At 41.9% G+C, this 20,259-nt stretch overlaps 2 protein-coding genes across 4 annotated transcripts; one reads left to right on the top strand and one right to left on the bottom strand.

Annotated features, from left to right (window-relative positions):
• Positions 1–1,316: 1,316 nt before the first annotated feature.
• Positions 1,317–3,201, bottom strand: LOC122774020 (uncharacterized protein C14orf119 homolog). The gene is made up of 2 exons (XM_044033070.1): positions 2,509–3,201; positions 1,317–1,858 (listed from the first exon to the last, which is right to left on the bottom strand). Exons 1-2 carry the CDS (start codon positions 2,815–2,817, stop codon positions 1,685–1,687), a joined length of 483 nt encoding a protein of 160 aa, XP_043889005.1. The 5' UTR covers positions 2,818–3,201; the 3' UTR covers positions 1,317–1,684.
• A 414-nt stretch (positions 3,202–3,615) lies between these two features.
• Positions 3,616–19,889, top strand: LOC122773775 (apoptotic chromatin condensation inducer in the nucleus-like). Of its 3 annotated transcripts, XM_044032707.1 has the most exons (19): positions 3,616–3,797; positions 5,329–5,394; positions 5,520–5,631; positions 5,722–5,777; positions 5,972–9,040; positions 9,762–9,797; positions 9,828–9,902; positions 10,034–10,119; positions 13,218–13,275; positions 15,128–15,164; positions 15,734–15,876; positions 16,021–16,164; positions 16,251–16,446; positions 16,667–16,812; positions 17,250–17,357; positions 17,470–17,577; positions 17,663–17,969; positions 18,372–18,472; positions 18,587–19,889. In XM_044032707.1, the coding sequence occupies exons 1-19, from the start codon at positions 3,660–3,662 to the stop codon at positions 18,908–18,910; spliced, it is 5,310 nt and encodes a 1,769-aa protein (XP_043888642.1). In that variant the 5' UTR covers positions 3,616–3,659; the 3' UTR covers positions 18,911–19,889. The 3 variants fall into 3 exon arrangements, with proteins under 3 accessions (XP_043888642.1, XP_043888633.1, XP_043888625.1); XM_044032698.1 differs by having other exon boundaries at positions 3,617–3,797; positions 5,975–9,040; positions 9,762–9,902; XM_044032690.1 differs by having other exon boundaries at positions 3,617–3,797; positions 9,762–9,902.
• Positions 19,890–20,259: the final 370 nt, after the last annotated feature.

Genomic DNA, 20,259 nt, shown 5'->3' with positions numbered 1-20,259 from the left:
TTGTGTTTGCTTGAGAACTGAAACACAGTTCACTTGAGGCTTCATGCAGAGAAGGGTTTATATTTACAATCATGCTGCCCTCTACTGGCCACTCATGGAAATACAGATTTATTTTTATTTAGTTGTACAAGACTCTGTCCCTGAAACTATATATGTGTATATATGTATATATATGTGTGTATATGTATATGAATGTTTTCTATTTTAGGAATCCGCACCCACAAATTACACCTGAAATGTCACAATTTCCTTTCACTTCCTGTTACATCGTATGAAAAAAATTCACACAAGCGGTAACTAAATTAATATAGGCTCAGTTATTATAAATTAATGCACTGTTGGTTTTGGAACAAGGAGGCACAAAAAATGGAGAAGGAGGTTGAAACTGTTTACAAACATTTTGTTGAGGTTGCAAAACTATAGCAAGTGCAGTACAGTACAAATTATTTGTTGGGACATTTTCAAAATTAAAAAGATCAGTATAACACCAAACTCAACAACTAAAGTTCTTGTTTGATATGTTGATATCAACTAACGAAGTGATAGTAAAGTATGTTGTCAAAAATAACCCAAAAAAGTCATAGTATAGTATGTCGTCCAAAATGACACCGAAACCTCATAGTATAGTATGTTGTCTAAAATGAAACCAAAACTTCAAAGTGTAGTATGTTGGCCAAAATGACAACAAAACGTCATGGTATGGTACGTCGTCCAAATTTTGACAAAAAGTCATAGCCTAGAATGTCATCCAAAATCTGTCGAAAAAGTCATAGTATAGTATGTCGTACAAGATCACTTAAAAACGTCATAGTATAGTATGTTGTCCAAAATCGGTCAAAAAAGTCATAGTATAGTATGTCGTACAAGATCACTCAAAAAAGTCATAGTATAGTATGTCGTCCAAAATCGCTGATGTATGAGGTCGTTCCTTTACGAGAGGACAGGTGCTGTGAGCTTAATGGTTTGGTGACGCTAATGTAGCAATCACAAAAGTGTCAGGGGGACGAGCAAAGTCACGAGGATTCATCCTCTGGGCGCTGCCACTGGCATGACCTATAGTATGTCGTCCAAAATCACTCGAAAACGTCATAGTATAGTATGTCGTCCAAAATCACTCAAAAAACATCAGAGTATAGTATGTTGACTGGATAAAATAGGGAACTAGACAAGTTCAGTTTTATCTTCAGTGTAAAATCTAAGCAAAGCAGAGCATCTAGTTAGTAATCATCAGTTGGTAACAAAATATTCTGTGAGTCCTTACAAGTGCTTCTGTTTTAAGTGCTGTTGAGTATTCCAGACAATAATGATAACAAATATACAACAACTCATGTTCTTTAATTAAAGTGTAACAAAGTGTCAGTCTGTGATTTAATCAATAAGTCTGGTTTAGAAAAAGAAATGCTTGAAAATGTAATTCTCTTACACCCAAATGTGAAACCAGTTTATTTCAGGTTACTGCCACAACGTGTGAAATGGCAGCCCTTAAACAATAAACAAAAACATCACAATAAAAAAGTATAAATGTATAACATGTTTAGATACAGTAACATCTTATATCGAACAGACATGCCTGCTCTTAATATCAAATTATTTACCTTCAACAATAAATCCAATGCAACATACTGTTATCTCTTGTTTTGTTTTTTTAACAGTCACTTGTTTAAGGTCACAGAGTTAACATTGCTCAGTCTCTTCCTGCTGTACCTGCCACACAGCTGTAAAAATGGGACACAAACTGTGGATCTCTCTCCTCCAGTATGTGTAGGAAATGATTCCTCTCCTCTTCTCCCCAAGACTCAAACCACTGGGTCCACAGGCGCAGCTGGCACTCAAAGATGTTCGGTAGATGGTCTTTAACCTTGCATAGAGACACAAAACCCCCATCATGACTCATGTCTACTACAGTATGACGACTGCTGTGTCAACATCAGGAGAATTGTTGTTATCTCACTAAGCTGCTTACACAATGAAGACATTAAAATCTGACCATCATGTATCCTGAAAGAAAACACCAAGAGTACAGTATAACAAAATTAAGATGTATACATAAAATGTACAGAATTCTGAACTCAAATCAGCTTAAAGTTGCCCCCAAGTCACTTTAGTTTAGTTTGTCATCTTGGGATTTATGATCCCAAGATGACAAACGTCAGATGGATGGATTATTTTTTGTTTAAAACATGTAAGTGTTTCAAAATAAAACAAATGTTTCTTTTGTTTGAGCAACGTTGTGTATATTTTGTTACTTAATTTACTTTGTTAAACTCTTACATGCTATCAGTTGGACCCAAATTGGAGAAAAAGTGCCCAAACATATCAGCAGAAAAAAATGGATACCCTGATTTCTAAATATCGTCACTGGGCAAAACTCACATTGGTCGACCTCTAGTTTATAATGCATGTTTTAATCTTGCTTATTTTTGCCCGATTGTTCGGATTATTGCTATATACATAGCAGTGTCCTCGGGCTGCTGTCTTAATCGGGCTACAATCGCAATACTGCTGTACCTGCAGACTACTGAGTGAGTCCAGTAGAGTACACACTTTCCCCGGCACAGCTTTACCGAGCAGGTCCTGAAGGAACCGTTCCCTCTGGATGCCGGACCAACCCTGGAACCAGCTCAGGACGCACCGCTGCTCCTGGAGGGTCACGTAAGAGATGGGCTCCGGCTGTCTGACCTGACCCGCATTCGGAGAAGTGCAGGACAGGTTCTCGAGGCTGGGGGGGCTGGATACAACACCCTGGGGAGCTGATTGAAAATCATCCGTGGTAGGCGCACAGCAGTCGGTAGCACCGCTCCAGTGTTGTGCCTCCATTACGCTGATCGTGGAGGGCAGGCCTAACAGGATGGATGTTTACGGTTGACAGCGTGCTGTTGTTACCAGAGGCGATTCAAGCCTTGACTGACATGACCGAGCTGCAAAAAACCTTGGTAAACAAGGATGGTTTCAGCCTCGGGAAAACAGAAGTAAACAGTACCGCATCTGCGCTGCAACACTATGTAGCTTTCTAACTATATATTTTGGCGAGGCCACCGTCAGGGTCTACGTTTATAGTCAGCCCTTCAATTAATGTCAGATATTATTAGCCTTTAAAAGTTGTCTCCATTTTTGACGCCTAGTTAGAGAAGCAAAGCTGATGATCCAGACTTGAGCTCGACAATGTCGTCACTTCCTCTTCTTTCTTCTACTTTGTTGGCAAACAAAGTAATAGTGAATTACCGCCACCAACTGGCAAGGAGTGTTAATCACGACATATAAATATGCCTACTTTGTAATAAATATACCAATAAATAAATAAAACACTTTTGTTTTGAAAATATATCAGGTCAAAGCAAAAACACAGCTTAAAGTAAGCCATCTAACTTTAGTAGAGGAGTACGCAGTTAACAAGCGGTGTCCTGTCGATCAAGCTTGCGCAGATTTTACGCATAGTTCGTTGTTGCCCTGCTAAAAGCGATTAAAAAGGGAGGTTGTTTATAGTATATAAAAACAATTAATCCTCTAGTAGAGCTTGTGTATCTGTAGTTTAAATAGTTCAGCGACCGTAAGTTCATTTGATGGTTGTTGTTTTTTGGGGGAAATCGTCGTTGATGACGCTGTGTGGTGGAAGGCGTTGCTCGTCGCTCTAGCTGGGAATTGACTAGAGGAAGGGGAAAATGGCGGACCTCGAAGACGTAACGCTGGACGGGAGACCGCTCCAGTCCCTTCGAGTAGCGGATTTAAAGGCTGCTTTAGAGGAGAGAGGACTCTCTAAAAGCGGTCAGAAGAATGCACTCGTCAAAAGACTCAAGGGGGTGAGTTCCGCTGCCAAATACGGGACCCTCGGTGCCGACAGCTAATGTTAACTGTGAGACGGGCTGATGCTCTCCTTTTGGGCCGACAACTGAGTATCTTCACTGCCGAGCAGCTTAGAGTTGTCGAGGTTGAAGACCACGGGTAAACTGAAACATGCGTAGATTGCACTGGGCTATAGTGGATCAGCGTGTTCTCTGTAAAGACGTTTACCAACCATAGCTATACGTGAACTTTAGACAACTTGGTGGCTAATTACAAAGTGTGTTGTAAGGGGATGTTGTCCTACTAGCTCGTTAGCTTTTCTGGCTAACGTTGTGAGTTAAACGGTGGCCTTAGCGACTGCCTCGTCGCTGTGTATATTCTTGTGTTAGCTGTGCATTTCTCCATTACACTCCACTAAATGTGCCTTAGTTATTCGGTGTATAGAAAACACTTCCAGTTAAAATTGAATGTTTGGTTTATAACATTACACTTAATTTGATTTCCCCCTAGTGTTGCACAATTCCGTCATATTTAGCAGTAGTTATGCGCCAAATGTCTCATGCCCACGAGCTGCCGTAGTTCTCTGTGGAGTAGTTTGTTTACATAGCGACATGCTCTCACGTATCTGCTCTACAATTTAAAATATTGCACTTTTCTAGTTATTCTTTTTCAAATTCGCAGTAAGGTTGCACTTTGTACGCTGAATTGCGCCTTGAATACAGACATTTATGTTTCCTAAAACATATTGAATAAGTCCATCTCATTTGTGAAATGTGAACACTGATATTCATTTGAAAAGCTATACATTTGATTGTGGAGTTTCTATTCCGAATGTGGGCACCAAAAAAAGTCAAGGTGTTGTATTTTAATTAATTGTTCCATAATGAATCTGAAGTGTGAGTGGTTTTTGTGAGCTGTTGGTGTGCTGGTTGATGTATGTCGATTAAGTATGAAGCATTATGGCAATGTCTATTTAGTCTCTTATACTCATTCCGATCAAGGTATTTTGCATGCTACATGCTAATTGTACTGTACATGGTGTAAGATGTAATGTAAGCTGCAGAGTAGAAATGAAACAGTGAGTTTCAAAATAAATGCAAGAAAGTGTTGCATCAAAACTGTGAAAGAGAAACAAATTCAGTTGCGTCTAGCATGTTGTGCTTGGAATCCTACCCTCGCTGTTGTCAGCCCTTGCTACTGTCCATCACAGTTTGTTAAATTACTTGACCATTAATGTTATGTGAACAGTGTGACCTTTACAATGTTAGTTTTATGTATGTCATCCTATTTTATTTCTTCACAAGTTACAGATTATTTTCTGTACAGAAGTTAAATGAACAATTCCTGAAATCTAAATGTCTTAAGAGAGAGGCAGTGGTGCTGCATGGGGTTTGTCCCACTGTGCTGATTGTGTACCAAGGCTCATTGAAACTTGCTGTACTTTTGAAATGTTGTCATGATGAGAATAACTATAAACTGCAGAACAATCTGAAGTGCAATTGCTAATCATAACAATTTTGAAAATACCAATTTCTTTCTAAATATTAGGCTCTCATGTTGGAGAATCTGCAAAGGACCTCCACAGCTCACATTGGATTGCAGCCAAACTCTCAGGTAAGTTCATCCAAGATGCTTTTATTTTTACTTCAAAGGCGTAAGTTTATTTAACTGCAATGAGCCTTTTGCACAAAAAACACAAAGTGCAAATTTGTGCAATTCTCATAAATGTTTTTTTTAAGATTGGTGAGGAAATGAGCCAGAACAGCTTTATCAAGCAGTATCTGGCTAAACAACAGGAGCTCCTGAGGCAGCGTCTGGAGAGGGAAGCTCGCGAAGCATTTGAAACAAATGGTAAGTGTCAAACAACGGCTGCAAACGACAGCTGTAATTAGGCCATTATCAAAAGCATTTTTGACATGTTATCTATTCTTTTATGAACAGACCAAGAGGCCCATGCAGAAGTTAACAATAGCACCTCATGTCCTCCTCAAGCACAGGTAAGCTATCACACATTTTTTTGCTGTTACAATTGTCATGTTTCCAGACTTTTTGTAAAGAGAGTATTTGTCCTCAAAATGTATTTCGTAAAAAGAAAGAAAAAAATCAAAAAGCCAGATCATTTGCATGGTAAAAAAATATGTATACACAAGAGCAATGACAGGATAAGTCTGAGCTCCCTTTCTCTTTTTAGCAGGATGTTACACCAGCATCGGCTGAGCAGCATAAGCCACCAGGCCCCTCTGGTGCAGGGAATGAGGTAGAGGGTAATAGGAATGAGGAAGCTGACATGTCTGGTCCTCCTGCATCTGGCTCTGTGGCCATGCGTGTGTCTGGTGGTGAACACAGGCCAGAGCGAGGTTCTACATCCAGCGAAGTTGCAGCTGACAGTGACGACGAGGACAGTGAGGATGGAGAGGAGGATGCTGACGACGATGACTGGGATAGCAATGCTCGAAGGAGAAGTCTCAGAGAGCCAGCCAGAGCACCCACAACCAGAGAGAGGTCTGGAGCATCCTGTCAACCCCAGCAGCAACACATCCCTTCCCTTTTGTCGCCTCAGCTACGCCAACCTACACCCCCCCCTTCCCCACCTCCAGAGTTGTCATTTCCCTTGCCTGACACCCCTAAACAGAGTCCCCCTAGTCCAGATGTAGCCCCAGGTAGACGTTCATCCAGTACCTCCAGCTCTGGTTCATCCAGCAGTGGCAGCCGCAGTAGCAGCCCAGAGCCACAGAGGAGTGGACCAGCTGAGCGCAAACCTGGCCCACTGACCTTACTGGCACGTAAAATGGAATCGGAGGGTGCTTTCTCTGGTGCAGGTTGGCATGGCGGTGATGGGGAAGGTGATAGGCAGGGTAGTGGTTCACCTTCAGGTGCATCGTTTCCTGCCAGAGGGCCTTTAGAGGGTCTAGTATCTGCCATCACTCACACAACCAACACTGCAGGCAATGTGCCCAGTCCTATGAACCCAGGCACATACAAGACTATCATAGGAGGACATCCAGCCCATAGTCAAGTACATGTGAGAATACTCAAGTCCACTGTAACGGGAGAGAAGGGGTCTGAAGCAGTTAGAGAAGCAGCATTTGAGCTGGAAAGGCAAGAGAAACAGAGAAAACTTGACCAGGAACGAGCAATAGAGTTGGAGCGGGAAAGAGCTCTTGCACTGGAACGTGAGGAAAAGCAGAGAGCTTTGGAGAAAGAGATGCTAGAGCATCAGCAGGCCTTAGAAAGAGAAGAACAGGAAAAGGCCTTACAGAGGGAGCGAGAAAAGCAGGAGAGGGAACTAGCTCTTGAGCAAGAGAGACAGGAGAGAGAACTAGCTCTTGAACGAGAGAGGCAGGAGAGGGAACTAGCTCTTGAACGAGAGAGGCAGGAGAGGGAACTAGCTTTGGCAAAAGAGAGGGAGGAGCGAGAACAAGCCTTAGCACGAGAGAGGGCCCTGGAGCTGGAGAGACAGAAAGAGCTGGAGAGACAGAGGGCTTTGGAGCAAGAGCGTTTGCAAAGAGAAAGCGAGGAGAGGGAGAAGCAAGAACGTTTGCAAAGAGAAAGAGAGGAGAGGGAGAAGCAAGAACGTTTGCAAAGAGAAAGAGAGGAGAGGGAAAAGGCAATGGAGCTAGAACGAGCAAAGGCTTTGGAGAGAGAACGGGCTCTTGAGCAAGAGAGGTTGGACAGGGAAAGAGCTTTAGAGGCTGAGAGAAAGGAGAAGGAAAGGAAGGAAAGAGAGTTGGCTTTGGAACAGGAGAGGCTGAAAAGGGAGAAGTTGGAGAGGGAAAAAGCCTTAGAAGAAGAGAGAATAAAGAGGGAGAAAGCTCTTGAGCAAGAGAGACTAGAAAGGGAGAGAGCCTTGGAGCAAGAGAGACTAGAGAGGGAGAGAGTCTTGGAGCAAGAGAAACTAGAAAGGGAGAGAGCCTTGGAGCAAGAGAGACTAGAGAAAGAAGAAGCGTTAGAACGGGAGAGAATTATGAGAGAGAAAGCCATAGAGCGAGAGAGACTAGAAAGAGAAAAGGCCTTAGCACAAGAAAGGTTGGAGAAGGAGAGAGCCCTAGAGCAAGAGAGACTGGAGAGGGAGAAAGCGATAGAGCAAGAGAGGCTGGAGAGGAAAGAAAAAGAAAGAGTTGAAAGAGAAAGATTAGACCAAGAGAGGAGAGAGAGGGAAAAGGCCTTGGAACTTGAAAGGGAGGAAAAAGAGAGAGCAGAGATGGAGGCAGCTCTGGAAAAGGAGAGGGTTGAGAGGGAGGCAGCTCTGGAAAAGGAGAGGGTTGAGAGGGTGGCGGCTCTGGAAAAGGAGAGGGTTGAGAGAGAAAGAGTTGAAAAGGAGGAGAGGGAAAGACTAGACAGGGAGAAAGCTTTAGAACAGGAGAGACTTGAAATGGAGAGAGCCTTAGACAAGGAGAGGAAGGAGAAAGAGAGAGCCCTGGAAGAAGAGAGGGAAAGATTAATCAAAGAAAAAGCCATGCAGAAAGAGGAACAGGAGAAGGCCCTTGTATTGGAGCACAAGCCTGAGTTGGTGGCTAAAAAGGAGAAGGAGAGTTGCCTCCCTCCAGCCAAGCGTGGTTGCAAGATTGATCTCGCACCCCTGCCCACTACTTCCCTCCTCTCCACAGGACCAGCTAGAAAATCTTCGGCTGAGGCAAGAGAGCAGGAAGATGTCCATTCTCCAATGTCCCGGACTGAAACACAAGCAGCAGAGACTGGTGCACCCACATCACCGACTCCCCTGTCTCCTCAGTCTTCATTTAAGAAGTTCCGCTTAAGAGACTCGCCACTTCAGCCCCAGTCTTCCTCAATTGTTATCAAGCGACCTCGTAGCTTCTCTGATACCCCTCAGCCTCAACCCTCGCCTTTAGTCTCCCCCATCAGTGTTGGAGAACAACAGCAGAAAGGACACCAGCCCACTGCTAAACAGGAAGCGCCACAGGTGCAGACAAAACTGGAGGCTGTAATATCACCAGGATCACCTGGAATCCAGTCTGAGGAGATGACCTCTTCCAAAGAGCAGGCAGATCCAGTGAAGACTGAGCATGCTGTAAAGGATTCCACCAAAAAAATAAAAGTGGATGAAAGCAAGAGTATTTTAACCCCATTGGATGTGACACAACGGGAGGGCAGAAGTGTGAAGAAGGAAGAGAAAATGATAAGACAAAGATCATCGTCTAGTGATTCCTCTTCCTCAGACTCTGACTCTTCATCATCTAGGTCTTCAAGGTCATCTGCTTCTTCTCAAGAAGAAACATCCTCCATCTCCAGAGGTAGAGGGGTAAGTGGTTGACAAAGAACCTCTTTCTGCCCTGAACATACAGGTGCTTTTCTCTAAATCATATCAGCTATTTAGAAATAAAAACGTATCTATAAAATGGACCCGAATCAAGTGCAAGTGAAAAACACTTGTCACGTCTTGTTAAATGTCACAGTTGAAGAGTTGTGTGCATTTCTCTATGGAATGAGTGCATTGATACTTTCACAGCTTTTTTTAATTGCTGCTTTGTAGGAACAAAAGAAATGAATCACTCAAATAAATCACTCATTACAATGTAGATAATTTAATCATCAGTCGGCACCAGTAGTCAGGTTGGGTTTGTTTTCACACTGGAATGCTAGTCTTATATATATAAAATATACTGTAACAGGGACTAACACGGAAACGGGTTTAATTTCAGCGTAACGGTTGTAGATTTGTCAAAACATTCATAGTGCTGTGATACTGCCATGCTAATGCACTGTTACGTGCTCGTTCTTCCCAAACAGTGTAAATTACTGTTAATACACACAGACATAAAATAAACAAATAAATATCTCATTTGCATAAAAACTTTCAAGGTTACACTTTTCTTTACGCTGTTTGACAAACTTTCACTGGCCAAACTTTTCACAGTTTAAGCTTTAGTTTCCAGTAGTTTCGTTTGTATTATTGTAAGATAAAAGCAGATTTTGTAATTTTTTTTGATTTACAAATGTGCTTCTGTTGTGTCACTTTTTAGGCGGGAAAATCTGGAAGAGATTCCTCACCACAGCACAGGATAATAAAAGAGATTGGAGGAGAAAAAATCCCAAAAGCCTCTCCTCGCAAAAGACAGAGGTCTGGAGATGATGTTCACGCAACTGCTGGTGATCATGTCAAGGTCAGCTGCTTTGAAGTTGAAATGCTACCACGTTGTATAGCATTTGGGAGAAACATGTGTATTTTTACAATTTGTCATATAGCACATTTTACAGATCATCTTTCTTATTTTCTACCCTTTCAAACATGCAGAAATCATTCACTGAATCTTCAACCCAAGAGGAGACACAAAGGAAAAGAAAGGACAGTGAGAGAGAAGAGGAAAAGGATAAACAAAGGTCTGGTTTTCAGTCTTTTACTTGACACATTGCGTTAACCAGTTTAACTCACACACCAGTGTTTCCCTTGAAATATGTTAAGCAGTGAATCTGTTGTGCCACTGTCCATGAGGATGTTATGATATTAATTCAAGTTGAAATGTCAAATCGTCTAATGAGTATCATATCTTAATAATGTATCTTATTATTGTATCTTTGCACGTTTTGCACTTTTGCAAAGTATCAATGATAATCATTAGTAGCACATTGGTGTTCATAATTGTGTGAAATTTAAGCAGTGGTGCTTAATCTAAGAGTGGAAGTGCACCACCGAGTGAATACGGGGAAAGACTGTACACATGAACAAATCTCACTACTAACACCTACTACTACTACTAATATCTGCAATAGGGTGTCTGGTTAAACTCAAGTATCATTTGATTCCATGTAAAAGCAATGCATTTTAAACAATGTTGGTCAAAATTTAGTCATCATACATCAGTACTGCAAAGGTTTAAACTGACACTGTAGTGCATAACTTTTAAATATTGTATATATGTATATATATATATATATTTGCTTCTGCACTTGCATTCACCTTGGCACTCACCCTCTATCAGTCCACTGTTCCTCTTGAGTGGAGATCTTTCCAAGACTTCTATGTAGCTTAACTCTCTGGCCCCCTTTACATCTGGCATTAAAATGTATTTTCTGTGATCAGATAGTGACCCAATAGCGCTTCACCACACGCATTTACACCTGGTATTTACACATGCGTCTCTAGTATCCACATCAAGATCTGATTGCTATCCGATCATGATCATCTCCCCTGACATTACCTCCCCCTCTTCTTCTGCAAAGATTTAAGTCACTATTGTATGGACTCCTCTGCTTGTCAAAGAAGGGGAAGAAGTTGTCTTTGACAAGCGTAAAACTGGCACTTTTGTGTTAGCTTTGTTCGAGTCACCAGTGTATATTCGCTCAGGTAGTTGTGGAGAGGTGGAGCAGAGATTCATCGGAGACGCACTCCATGTACGATTTTAATGTGGTCACAATGCGTTTCCTATTCTCTGTGTATTTAACCATGTACTTACAAGTGGTCAAACACTATCATATTATAATCCGATGACAATGCTCTGTGATTCTAAATATTGTTTTTCGGTTGTGTAGAGCTTGTGTTGCCTAGCAACATTCCCCCACTGCACAATGGAAGTGGTTTTGTCAAGACAGACAACGGCAACTGGTACAGTGTGCTAGTAATCAAGATGGCTGCAAAGAGAGAATAAAAAGGGTTTTGGCAGTTTGAAGGGATTTACGTTTCTTGCCCCCCTGCGTTGCCGCTGTATATACACAAACCCTCTCTGTCAGGTCTGATAGTATTGCTTGACATAGCCTGCTTTCAAATGAAGGACGTGGCATTCAAATAATGTTACTTTGTTTCTGTCCAGGACCAAACAGAGACAGAATAATTTCCAAAATTGGTTACATGCTGCAGTTTTAAACAGTTTTGAAAATGTTGTGGAAAAAAAAAGCTTTTTGGATCAAGGCTTTTGAAGTCACAAAAAAAAGAAAAAAAAACATTTTTCATACATTTATACACCGTTTGTATGTGAATGAATGTGTCAGTGTATAATGCTAAGCTATTTTGTGGTCGTTGTATATCTGCTATCACGCCATCCATCAGACTATGTGAGAAAATGTGCCGCGGTGGTTTTATGAGATGCCTGGCATTGAATTTCCCATCAGGCGGTCGATGAGGCTGCCTTGAAGCCGGTGTGGCTCAGATGATGCGGGTCCTCTCTCTACATGCCCATTTTTCATTCGTAGCAACATGGCCGTCCTGCGTCCATGGTTGTAGCTGCCGCTAGCGGCCCGTGGTTTTCCCACACAGCGGCTCAGTGAAGCGGCAGGCGAGGCTTTGACCGTCGCGGGTTGTATTAGCGGACATGGAAGTGCTCAGAGAGAAGTAGTCTCCGCTGAGAGGAGGACAGGAGGTGGAGGAGACGAGAGGAGAGGCGGCCCGCTGCGACGCAGTCGTTTCAGCAGCCGCAGTCTGTGCGTTTGTTTTCCCACCGGGCTCAATTGTGCTCTTTGCTGTGAAGTTTCCCCCCAAGCAAATTTGAGTCATCCCGTCACGTGCGCGCGTGAGGATGCCATGACAGCGTGAGTCGCGCGCCCATTTATCAGGTATTGTGCGGGTGGTGCGGTGTGAAGGAGGACTGCGGAGTTCGTCTCTCGTATTAAATAACAAAAATAAAAAATCTAATCGCATTACATGCATATTGTTACAGTCACCTACCTTTTGTAGCATTTCACATGTTTGCATTTACGTGGCTAATGTGTTTGGAGTAGTTTGAAATGCTGATGTTTTTCCCCCTTTTAAATAAAGGGGAAGTGGTATCTGTAGATGCATGATTGATCACAAAGTAATGTTAACAGAACACAGTGCTCCACATATCGTATTGTCCATTTATTTTTGATCACCACCACACATTATCATTCTGGTTACATACCCATATTTTGAGAGAGGTCATATGAGCAATAAGGCCAGAATCCGTTGGTATATAACCTAAGAGTAATTTAAAGATAACAGTATAAACTTATCTTAAAGTTGGTGTAACAGAAGGTAGAAAAAGATTAAACATATCTGAAGTAAAACTATCAAAGCATGCTTTTAATCAAAATGTCTGCAGTGCATTATATTGGGCATTTGCTACATTCATATTGAAAGAAAATGGTTATTTATTGTGGTTGAATTATTGTGCAGCCCTAGGATTCTACTCTTGCGTGTTTGCCATTTAAGTCATATTGGTACATTATTATATATATACACATACACACACACACACATATATATATATATATCTAATAGTGTTTTTATTTTAAAATGACCAATTTACCCTACATTGTGAGCAGGTGCTCCACCCATCAGGAACGCATTAACCTGAAGGCCATCCTCAAAGCTAGGAAGTGGAGGCTGAGGTGTGGGTTAATAAGTTGGTTGCAGTATGCAATTTGACAGCTATATGCCATTTAACCATACCCACCGCAATAGTTCCTTTGTATTCCAATCTGACAGCCTTGTCATCTGTTCCCTCTCTTGTCTCTTCACAATGCAGGCAGGTGACAGAGATTGCCATGGCAGAGCCAGAGAAGCTTCCAGAGAACTGTGAGGAGGTAAGGCACCTCAAGAACCACGGACCATGTCTGTCCTCAATGCTGTCAGCATCTGTGGACTTGTGGACTATGGAAGGGCACATTTCAGCATTTGTAGCTGCTTCTCTTTTGGCACATTTATTTTTAAATTAGCACAGGTGTAACGCCTAAGTCAAATACATATGGTATTTATGTAGTTGTTACAAATCTTGGTTTTATGTTTAAAAATATTTCAGTGAGATGGCTTTTAATACTTACCACACGTCTCAGAATGTGTATGGAAGTTAATGTTTTTAATTTGGCTGTTTATAAAACCTTTGTTGACAATGTCATAGGCAGAAACAGCAAGGGCATTTTCTTACTGTGGCTGATGTTTAAACCCCAAATGATTGCTTTGTTATAAAGGTGCTCATGCCTCTTCCATTGCCCTTTTTGGTTACCTGCAAACTACCTCTGCAACTACCACTTCTACTACTACTGCTGCACCTGTTCCACTGTCCCCAAGAATCCAGAGTTGAGCCAAGCTAAGCCTCCAAGGCTGCACTGCAGAGGAACACTCCTGGCAAAAAAGGCTGCCTCGTTTTCATGGATATGGCTGGCAAGACCTGTAGATCAGATCAGATGACGAAGAAGGGGGTGGCCAGTCAACAGGGCCACACCCCTTAGCTTTTTTATCCATGATGTGACTGTGTGAACTTAAAACAAATCCACAGAAGAGATTGCCATGTGAGCATACTTGCATCAAGTTAAGGCTGCTTTAAATCCCTCTCAACACATGAATAGTTTTCAGATTCCCCCACCTATATTTTTTCACACGCAAAGAATCATAGGACATTATGGACATCAATATATGTGGTTGGTGAACTCTGTCATGCGTACAATGGACACGTTTTTGGAATTTGTGCGTCTTTTGGATTTCACCAGCAAATGCCCACCTTGGATATTAAATGTTTTATGACGCCAAAGCATTTCATCTGGACTTTGGTTCAACAGTTTTTATGTGAACTGAAGGACTTAACTTTCTACAACAGCTGTTGCCAGATTTTTCAGTCTGAAGTGACTACACCCCAAACACAACTGGACATTAAAGTCAGAATTCTGGATTTGTGTGACAACTATTATCTCAACTGGTCTGCTACTGCTTCTAAGGACTAATGCCATAAGACCTGTGGATCACTGCTTTGGCCAAAATAATTTCCAAGCCCCTACCAAAATGAACTCTTGAAACTCATCCTGCCAGCCACAACCAGCTTTCAGATTTTCATCCAAACATCTCAGCCACCTTTGATTGGACCCTTGTTGCCTAGATACAGTACATGCAGTCGTGATTGGGCCATTTCCAAACCAGTAAGAATCAGGTGTCAGTGGTATCAGGGAATAAATGGATGTTTTCTAAATGCTAAACTTGGTTTATTTGAAAATGTTAGTTTCCAGTCTCTCAGTAGTTTCAGCGAAGCTTTCTTGGAAATGTTTATCTTAATGGTTACTGTGATTTATCCCCAATTATTCTCAAACCTCTTTTGACCTTTACTTTAGTGGACTTATTTGACACTAAAGATAAATTGCAATATTTGTGTTTGTTTGATAGAGACTGCAACTTCAGTTTACCTTCATGATAGTATATATCTTTAAATAATGCATGGGTGTAAACTGAGATATTTATGAATGGCAAATAGTTAACTTTAACACAAAACGCCACAATTTGGTGCCCTCAATTTACTTGAAAGACCTTGCACAGCAGTTTCTATCATTCAGCCTCAGGCCTCACCTGTCCCACATTTTGACTGTGTTGCAACGCACATCATCAGTGTCTGCCTGTCTCACCTTTCCCATGTGTTTTGGGTTGTGTTTTTTTTATCTTCTTTTGTTTCAGACACCGAAGACCTCGGCTCGTAAGATCTCTCTCAGCAGTGAGTACACTCTCCCAACTTGCTCTCACCAGTAATTTACCTGGTTATAAACCATAGCATGCTTGACTGGGCTGTAGAGGAATTCCATATGTCGTGTGTGTATTAGGGCTGGTACTATCTGCTCTTGATAGGATTTAATTGTGTTGCAATACTTGCAATTCAGTGGTTTTAGTTATTGCAATTCCTCTTTCCTCTTTAAACCACAAGCTGTACAGCATGTCAGTCAGTCTGACATTTATCTAAGTTGAATGGGTCAGTATGATAATACTGATGAACAAAACTTCTAAAATTTGAGGTTAATTGGCAATCCCTACATTCAGCCTTTACTGTTCAATTATCTCTCATCCGAGAGGCTTATTCAGTTCTTAAAATTACATTTTTTTTATGTATTGTGGTTGAATTAGTTCTAAAGTGTCAGTTTGAATTTGTTTATAGTGACAAATATATATATATATATCTTAAATGATGCTCGCATGATTGGGGCACTGTGATGATATGCCCTAAATATGTGTGTTAATTCAACTATAAATGTTTTATTTATGACTTTGTGAACATTTTTGTCTTGCCAGGCAACAAATTGTCTCCGGGCACAAGTAGTGCAGAGGGCGATCAGGAGTCTGGGGCTCCAGCAAATCGTAAGAGGAGGTGGGGTTCAAGTACAGCCGTCACTACCAAGAAACCTTCCATCAGCATCACCACAGACTCACTCAAGGTACTTACAATATATTTAGACTCTTATAATGTTGTGGTTGCCGATGATGCACTTGGAGATGTGTGTATGCACTGAGAGTTCCTGCCTCTGTTGTCTGTGTTGAATATAGCAGACAAGTGCATTATCTGTTGTTCTCTTTCTCAGTCTCTGATCCCTGACATACGACCATGTCTTGGCCAAGAGGCAGTCGTGGATCTACACCCGGAGGAAGCTGTGCTTTCTGGGATTGAGGAGGAAGATAGGGAGCAGTCTGACCAGGACCTCCAGATACGTCGCACTGTCACACAGGTAGCGCTACAACCCCTTTGTTTGAATGAGTGATTAAGAATTTGATTCCTCAGCAAAGTGATGTTGATCCCTGCCTTTTATTGCAGGTGGTGCACTCCGAGAGCCAGGAGAATGGACAGAAAGAGACAAAGAGGAGCAGACTCGAGGAGCTGGAGGAGGAAGATGTACAGGAAGAGGGAGAAAGAACAAGGATAAAGGAAGAGAAAATTGACACCTCATCTCCTGGAGCTGTGGAAACACAATCCCCATCACATACCAGCCATGATGTAGAAATCAACACTGGTAATAAAACAATCTTTGTTTAGTTAGAAACATGGAAAAGTCGGGATAAAATTAAAGCAATTTTCTGTGTGAAGAAAATTACTTTTCTCTCACCCTTTTCTATAAATTGAGCATTCACAGTTCTATCATAATCAGAATATCAAAGTTATCTTGTCTTTACACCATCCAGTATTAAGGATACAAACTGGAGTGTTAATTTTTTTCACTGTCTTTGTTCTAGTGACCCCCAGCGACACCCTCGTTCGTCGCTCCATCAGCCAGCAGAAAACTGGCGTTTCCATCACAATCGATGACCCTGTTCGCACATCTCGGCAGCCTTCACCTCCTCGTGGCAAAGTCTCCAACATTGTTCACATTTGCAATCTGGTGAGATTACACTCAGCTGTTGTGCTTTTTGAGGGACTGTTATGCCTTTTTTCCTCTTTCCAGACCAAAATGCAGTTTTGTTTTGGTCCTCTTTTATCCCCACATGCAATAATGAGGATTTTAATGTAACTTCAGGGCTATACTCTGCACAAGGGTGAAGTGACTTAACTAGGAGATTACAAAAGTATTTTGTAACATGATTATTTTATACCCAACAAAGGACAGATATGTGTTGTACCTGTTCAAACATTATCTGTATCATCTGTGTAAATTCTTGTAGTAAACAGCCTATTAAGTTTCAAACTGCCCTATCCTGTGTGACTTAATTATTAATTAGGGGTTTAAAGGTGCGCCGCACTAACCATCACTATATGGAAATTCACATATTTTACTTGTGCTTCAATAATTTTCTACCTGCTTTGTAATATTTTGTTTAGGTGAGGCCATTCACTCTGGGGCAGCTGAAAGAGCTGCTAAGACGAACTGGCACTCTGATGGAGGAAGGCTTCTGGATTGACAAAATCAAGTCTCACTGCTACGTCACTGTGAGTTACTTCTTTTCTTTGTCTGGTTAAGACTACTGTAGTTCTGCACCAGTTATTTTAGCCCATAGTTTGCTCGTTGATTGCATTGTCCTTTTTTCTCCTCTTTGATTAGTATTCCAGCTCAGAGGAGGCTGTTGCCACACGGGCAGCTCTACATGGAGTGAAATGGCCTCAGAGCAACCCAAAAGTCCTTAGTGTGGACTTCTGCCTGCAAGATGAGGTAAGACCTCATTCTTAGTCCATTTACGTCTCTTGCACGTTAAATGCTCAGCCATCTGTAGCCTGAGAATACCTCTGCTTTATAGCTGGACTTCCACAAAGGCTTGGGTGCAGCTGACAGACCCGGAGCAGAGGATCAGGGGCCTGGCTCTGGCCGTGGACGAACTGCAGGTCTGCCCTCTCTCCTCCCTGAGAGAGACCAATGGGCTGATCGGGAACGAGAAATGGAGCGCCGGGAGAAGGCCAGAGCAGAGCGGGAGTGGGATCGAGACAAGGTCAGGGAGTTTGGGAAACTTGGGGGAGAGAAGGAAGAAGGTCCCCAGAGGTCACGCTCCCGAGAGAAGCGACGTAAGGAAAGAGGAAAGAGTAAAGAGAAGAAGACTGAAAAGAAAGGTGAGACATGGAGACAAGGAATAAAACTCTAAAACTGAACAGTGCTTTAGTTTTGGGTAAAGTGGGTGTATTTCTTACACAACAAATGGCTAATGTATTGAATAGTTCACTAATTAGAGTCTAAAAGAAAACTGCTCTGCCTGTCTGCCTGGACCTTACTTGGGTGTATGTCCAAGACTTTTATAAAGAACAATTTTGGTTGTATGTAGCATAATACCATCTGTATTATTATGATAAAAAGAGTAAAATATGTTTGTATTACAATCATTTATCACAGCTGTAATGTGCTGGAAAAGTATGAAAATGGACATTGAATGTGCTTATATTGCTCAGTTTTGACCCTCAAGGTGTATGAAGCCTATAAAATGGTCTGTGTCTTATATCACCTGTTTCTTCTGGCAGAAAAAACTGCTGAGGATCCACCAGCAAAGCTGCTTGATGACCTGTTCCGCAAAACTAAAGCAGCACCTTGCATATATTGGCTTCCACTTACTGAAGAACAGGTGAGACAAACCAGTTTACACTGTTTGCTGTCTGGTTTTCATGCATAACAAGTACAAGCACACAGCTAATAATTCAAGTTAAGTCTCAAAGTCTCTGTATTTTCTCCATTTTAGTTTGTTCAGCGAGAAACTGCCAGAGCAGAGCGTATGAAAGAGCGTGAAAAACGGAGGAAGGAGCAAGAAGCGGAGGAAGAGAAAAAAAGGGAAGAGGAGCGCAAGGAGAGGATGAAAACTGGAGGTGGCACGACAGGAGATCGGAGTGAGGGTGAGAAAGACAAGGACAGAGAAAGGGACAGAGAACGAGGTAGAGACAGGGAAAGGGAGAGGGAAAATGACAAACGCAGGGATGGCTACCGCAGGCCTGGGGGCAGCGGGGCAGGCGGTGGCGGCGGCAGGCACTCGCGCAGCCGCAGCGACCCGCGAGACAGGCGGCGCTAATGGCCAAGCACCTGATGGAACTGTCCTATAGACCACCCTCTTCCATTTGCCTTTCACTACATGTACTTTGTTACAACTAAGACTCAACAGAGGACCAACTGATGTCATCACCATCACTCAAATTGTCATCTTTTATAAAGCACATCTTCACCTACACACAGTCATGCTCACGGGGGACCATGGTTTTCTTTTTTGCAATGTTTCCTAGATTGCTGTACATTGCTCTAATCAAGGTTTGGTATATTTTTCCTTCAATATTTGCCCCCGTTATTTTCTTTGGTTTTTGTTTTACAACATGGCAGAGTGGCACATAGGGTGATTTCGATCATTTCCCCCAGTGCTCCCCACGTACCCCGAAGTGTAGGTGCCAATTATGATTTGCAATCAATTGTCGTTGCCTCAGTGTTTTTACCAGCTCTGCAATTTGGATGTGGAATCCTTCTGTTGCTGCATGTAGTCCAAGGCCTTCGCTGTCTGTCCTGCCTAAAGAGAAAAATCAGCCCTTTAAGCAGGGGCTGTAAAAATCTGAAAATATTGGAATAGGTGTGTTTGGCATTTTGTACAGGCATATAAGATTAATAAAAAAAAAAAAGTCTTTAAATGAGGCAGCTCTGGGGTATTTTTGGACAGGTGAGGAATTACTACTAAGGCAATGAAAGTGTTTGTCTGCTCATATAAAAGAGATGAGATGATTCTCTGTGAGAGAATCTGTCTATCGCACCTGACACAAGTCATGCTTATGTCCTTATCATTAATCCTCCCAGTTCTCTTACCCTGTAGCTTTCCGTACAGGCATAAGAGTGGAGGTTCATTATAAGATTTCTCAACGATGGTTTTAATATTGTTTTTTTGTTTTTTTATCGTTATTTTATCATTTAGTACAAAGGTTTGTTTTCTTTCTCTTTTTTTTATTATCTTTTCCTTGAGTACGCCTATCAGTGGTGAATGTACAAATAATAAAAATTGAAGTTTGAAATTATTTCTAATGTTTGTTTTTCCATTTTCTCTGCCTGCAGGTCTTGTAGCTCTTGGCAGTCGCAATTTAAAACTGTAAACTCTTTGGCTTGGTCTGACACTGGGTGAGCAGCTTAGTTGTAACATAACGCACAAGCTGCAAGTTAAGTCAGTGTTTTCCTCTTGAATCCACCAGGTGTCAGTCACACTGCACTGAGGCTCAGCTCAGTCATGACATTCGACCCAAGAACAAATTCTGCCACTGTACAAAACCTTAGGATGTTCCAGAGAGTATTATGGTATGTTTAGAACATGCCACACAATTCCATAGTCTAGTAAATGCCCCTGTAACTCCATGGTACATCAAGATGATAACCTGTGTTTTTTTCAAGTTA

This window comes from Solea senegalensis, linkage group LG1 (genome assembly GCF_019176455.1).
Source record: "Solea senegalensis isolate Sse05_10M linkage group LG1, IFAPA_SoseM_1, whole genome shotgun sequence".
NCBI classification, from domain to species: domain Eukaryota; kingdom Metazoa; phylum Chordata; class Actinopteri; order Pleuronectiformes; family Soleidae; genus Solea; species Solea senegalensis.
Note: the sequence above shows the minus strand (reverse complement) of the source record. Positions and strands in the feature narration are given on the sequence as shown.

Bases quoted from the DNA above. Each gene is read 5' to 3' on its own strand.
- LOC122774020 (XM_044033070.1), bottom strand. From the start codon at position 2,817: ATGGAGGCACAACACTGGAGCGGTGCTACCGACTGCTGTGCGCCTACC. The intron at 1,859-2,508 runs GTACAGCAGTAT...TCTCTATGCAAG, and splicing joins ACTCACTCAGTAGTCTGCAG to GTTAAAGACCATCTACCGAA.
- LOC122773775 (XM_044032690.1), top strand. From the start codon at position 3,660: ATGGCGGACCTCGAAGACGTAACGCTGGACGGGAGACCGCTCCAGTCC. The intron at 5,632-5,721 runs GTAAGTGTCAAA...TTTTATGAACAG, and splicing joins CGAAGCATTTGAAACAAATG to ACCAAGAGGCCCATGCAGAA. The intron at 17,970-18,371 runs GTGAGACATGGA...TTCTTCTGGCAG, and splicing joins GAAGAAGACTGAAAAGAAAG to AAAAAACTGCTGAGGATCCA.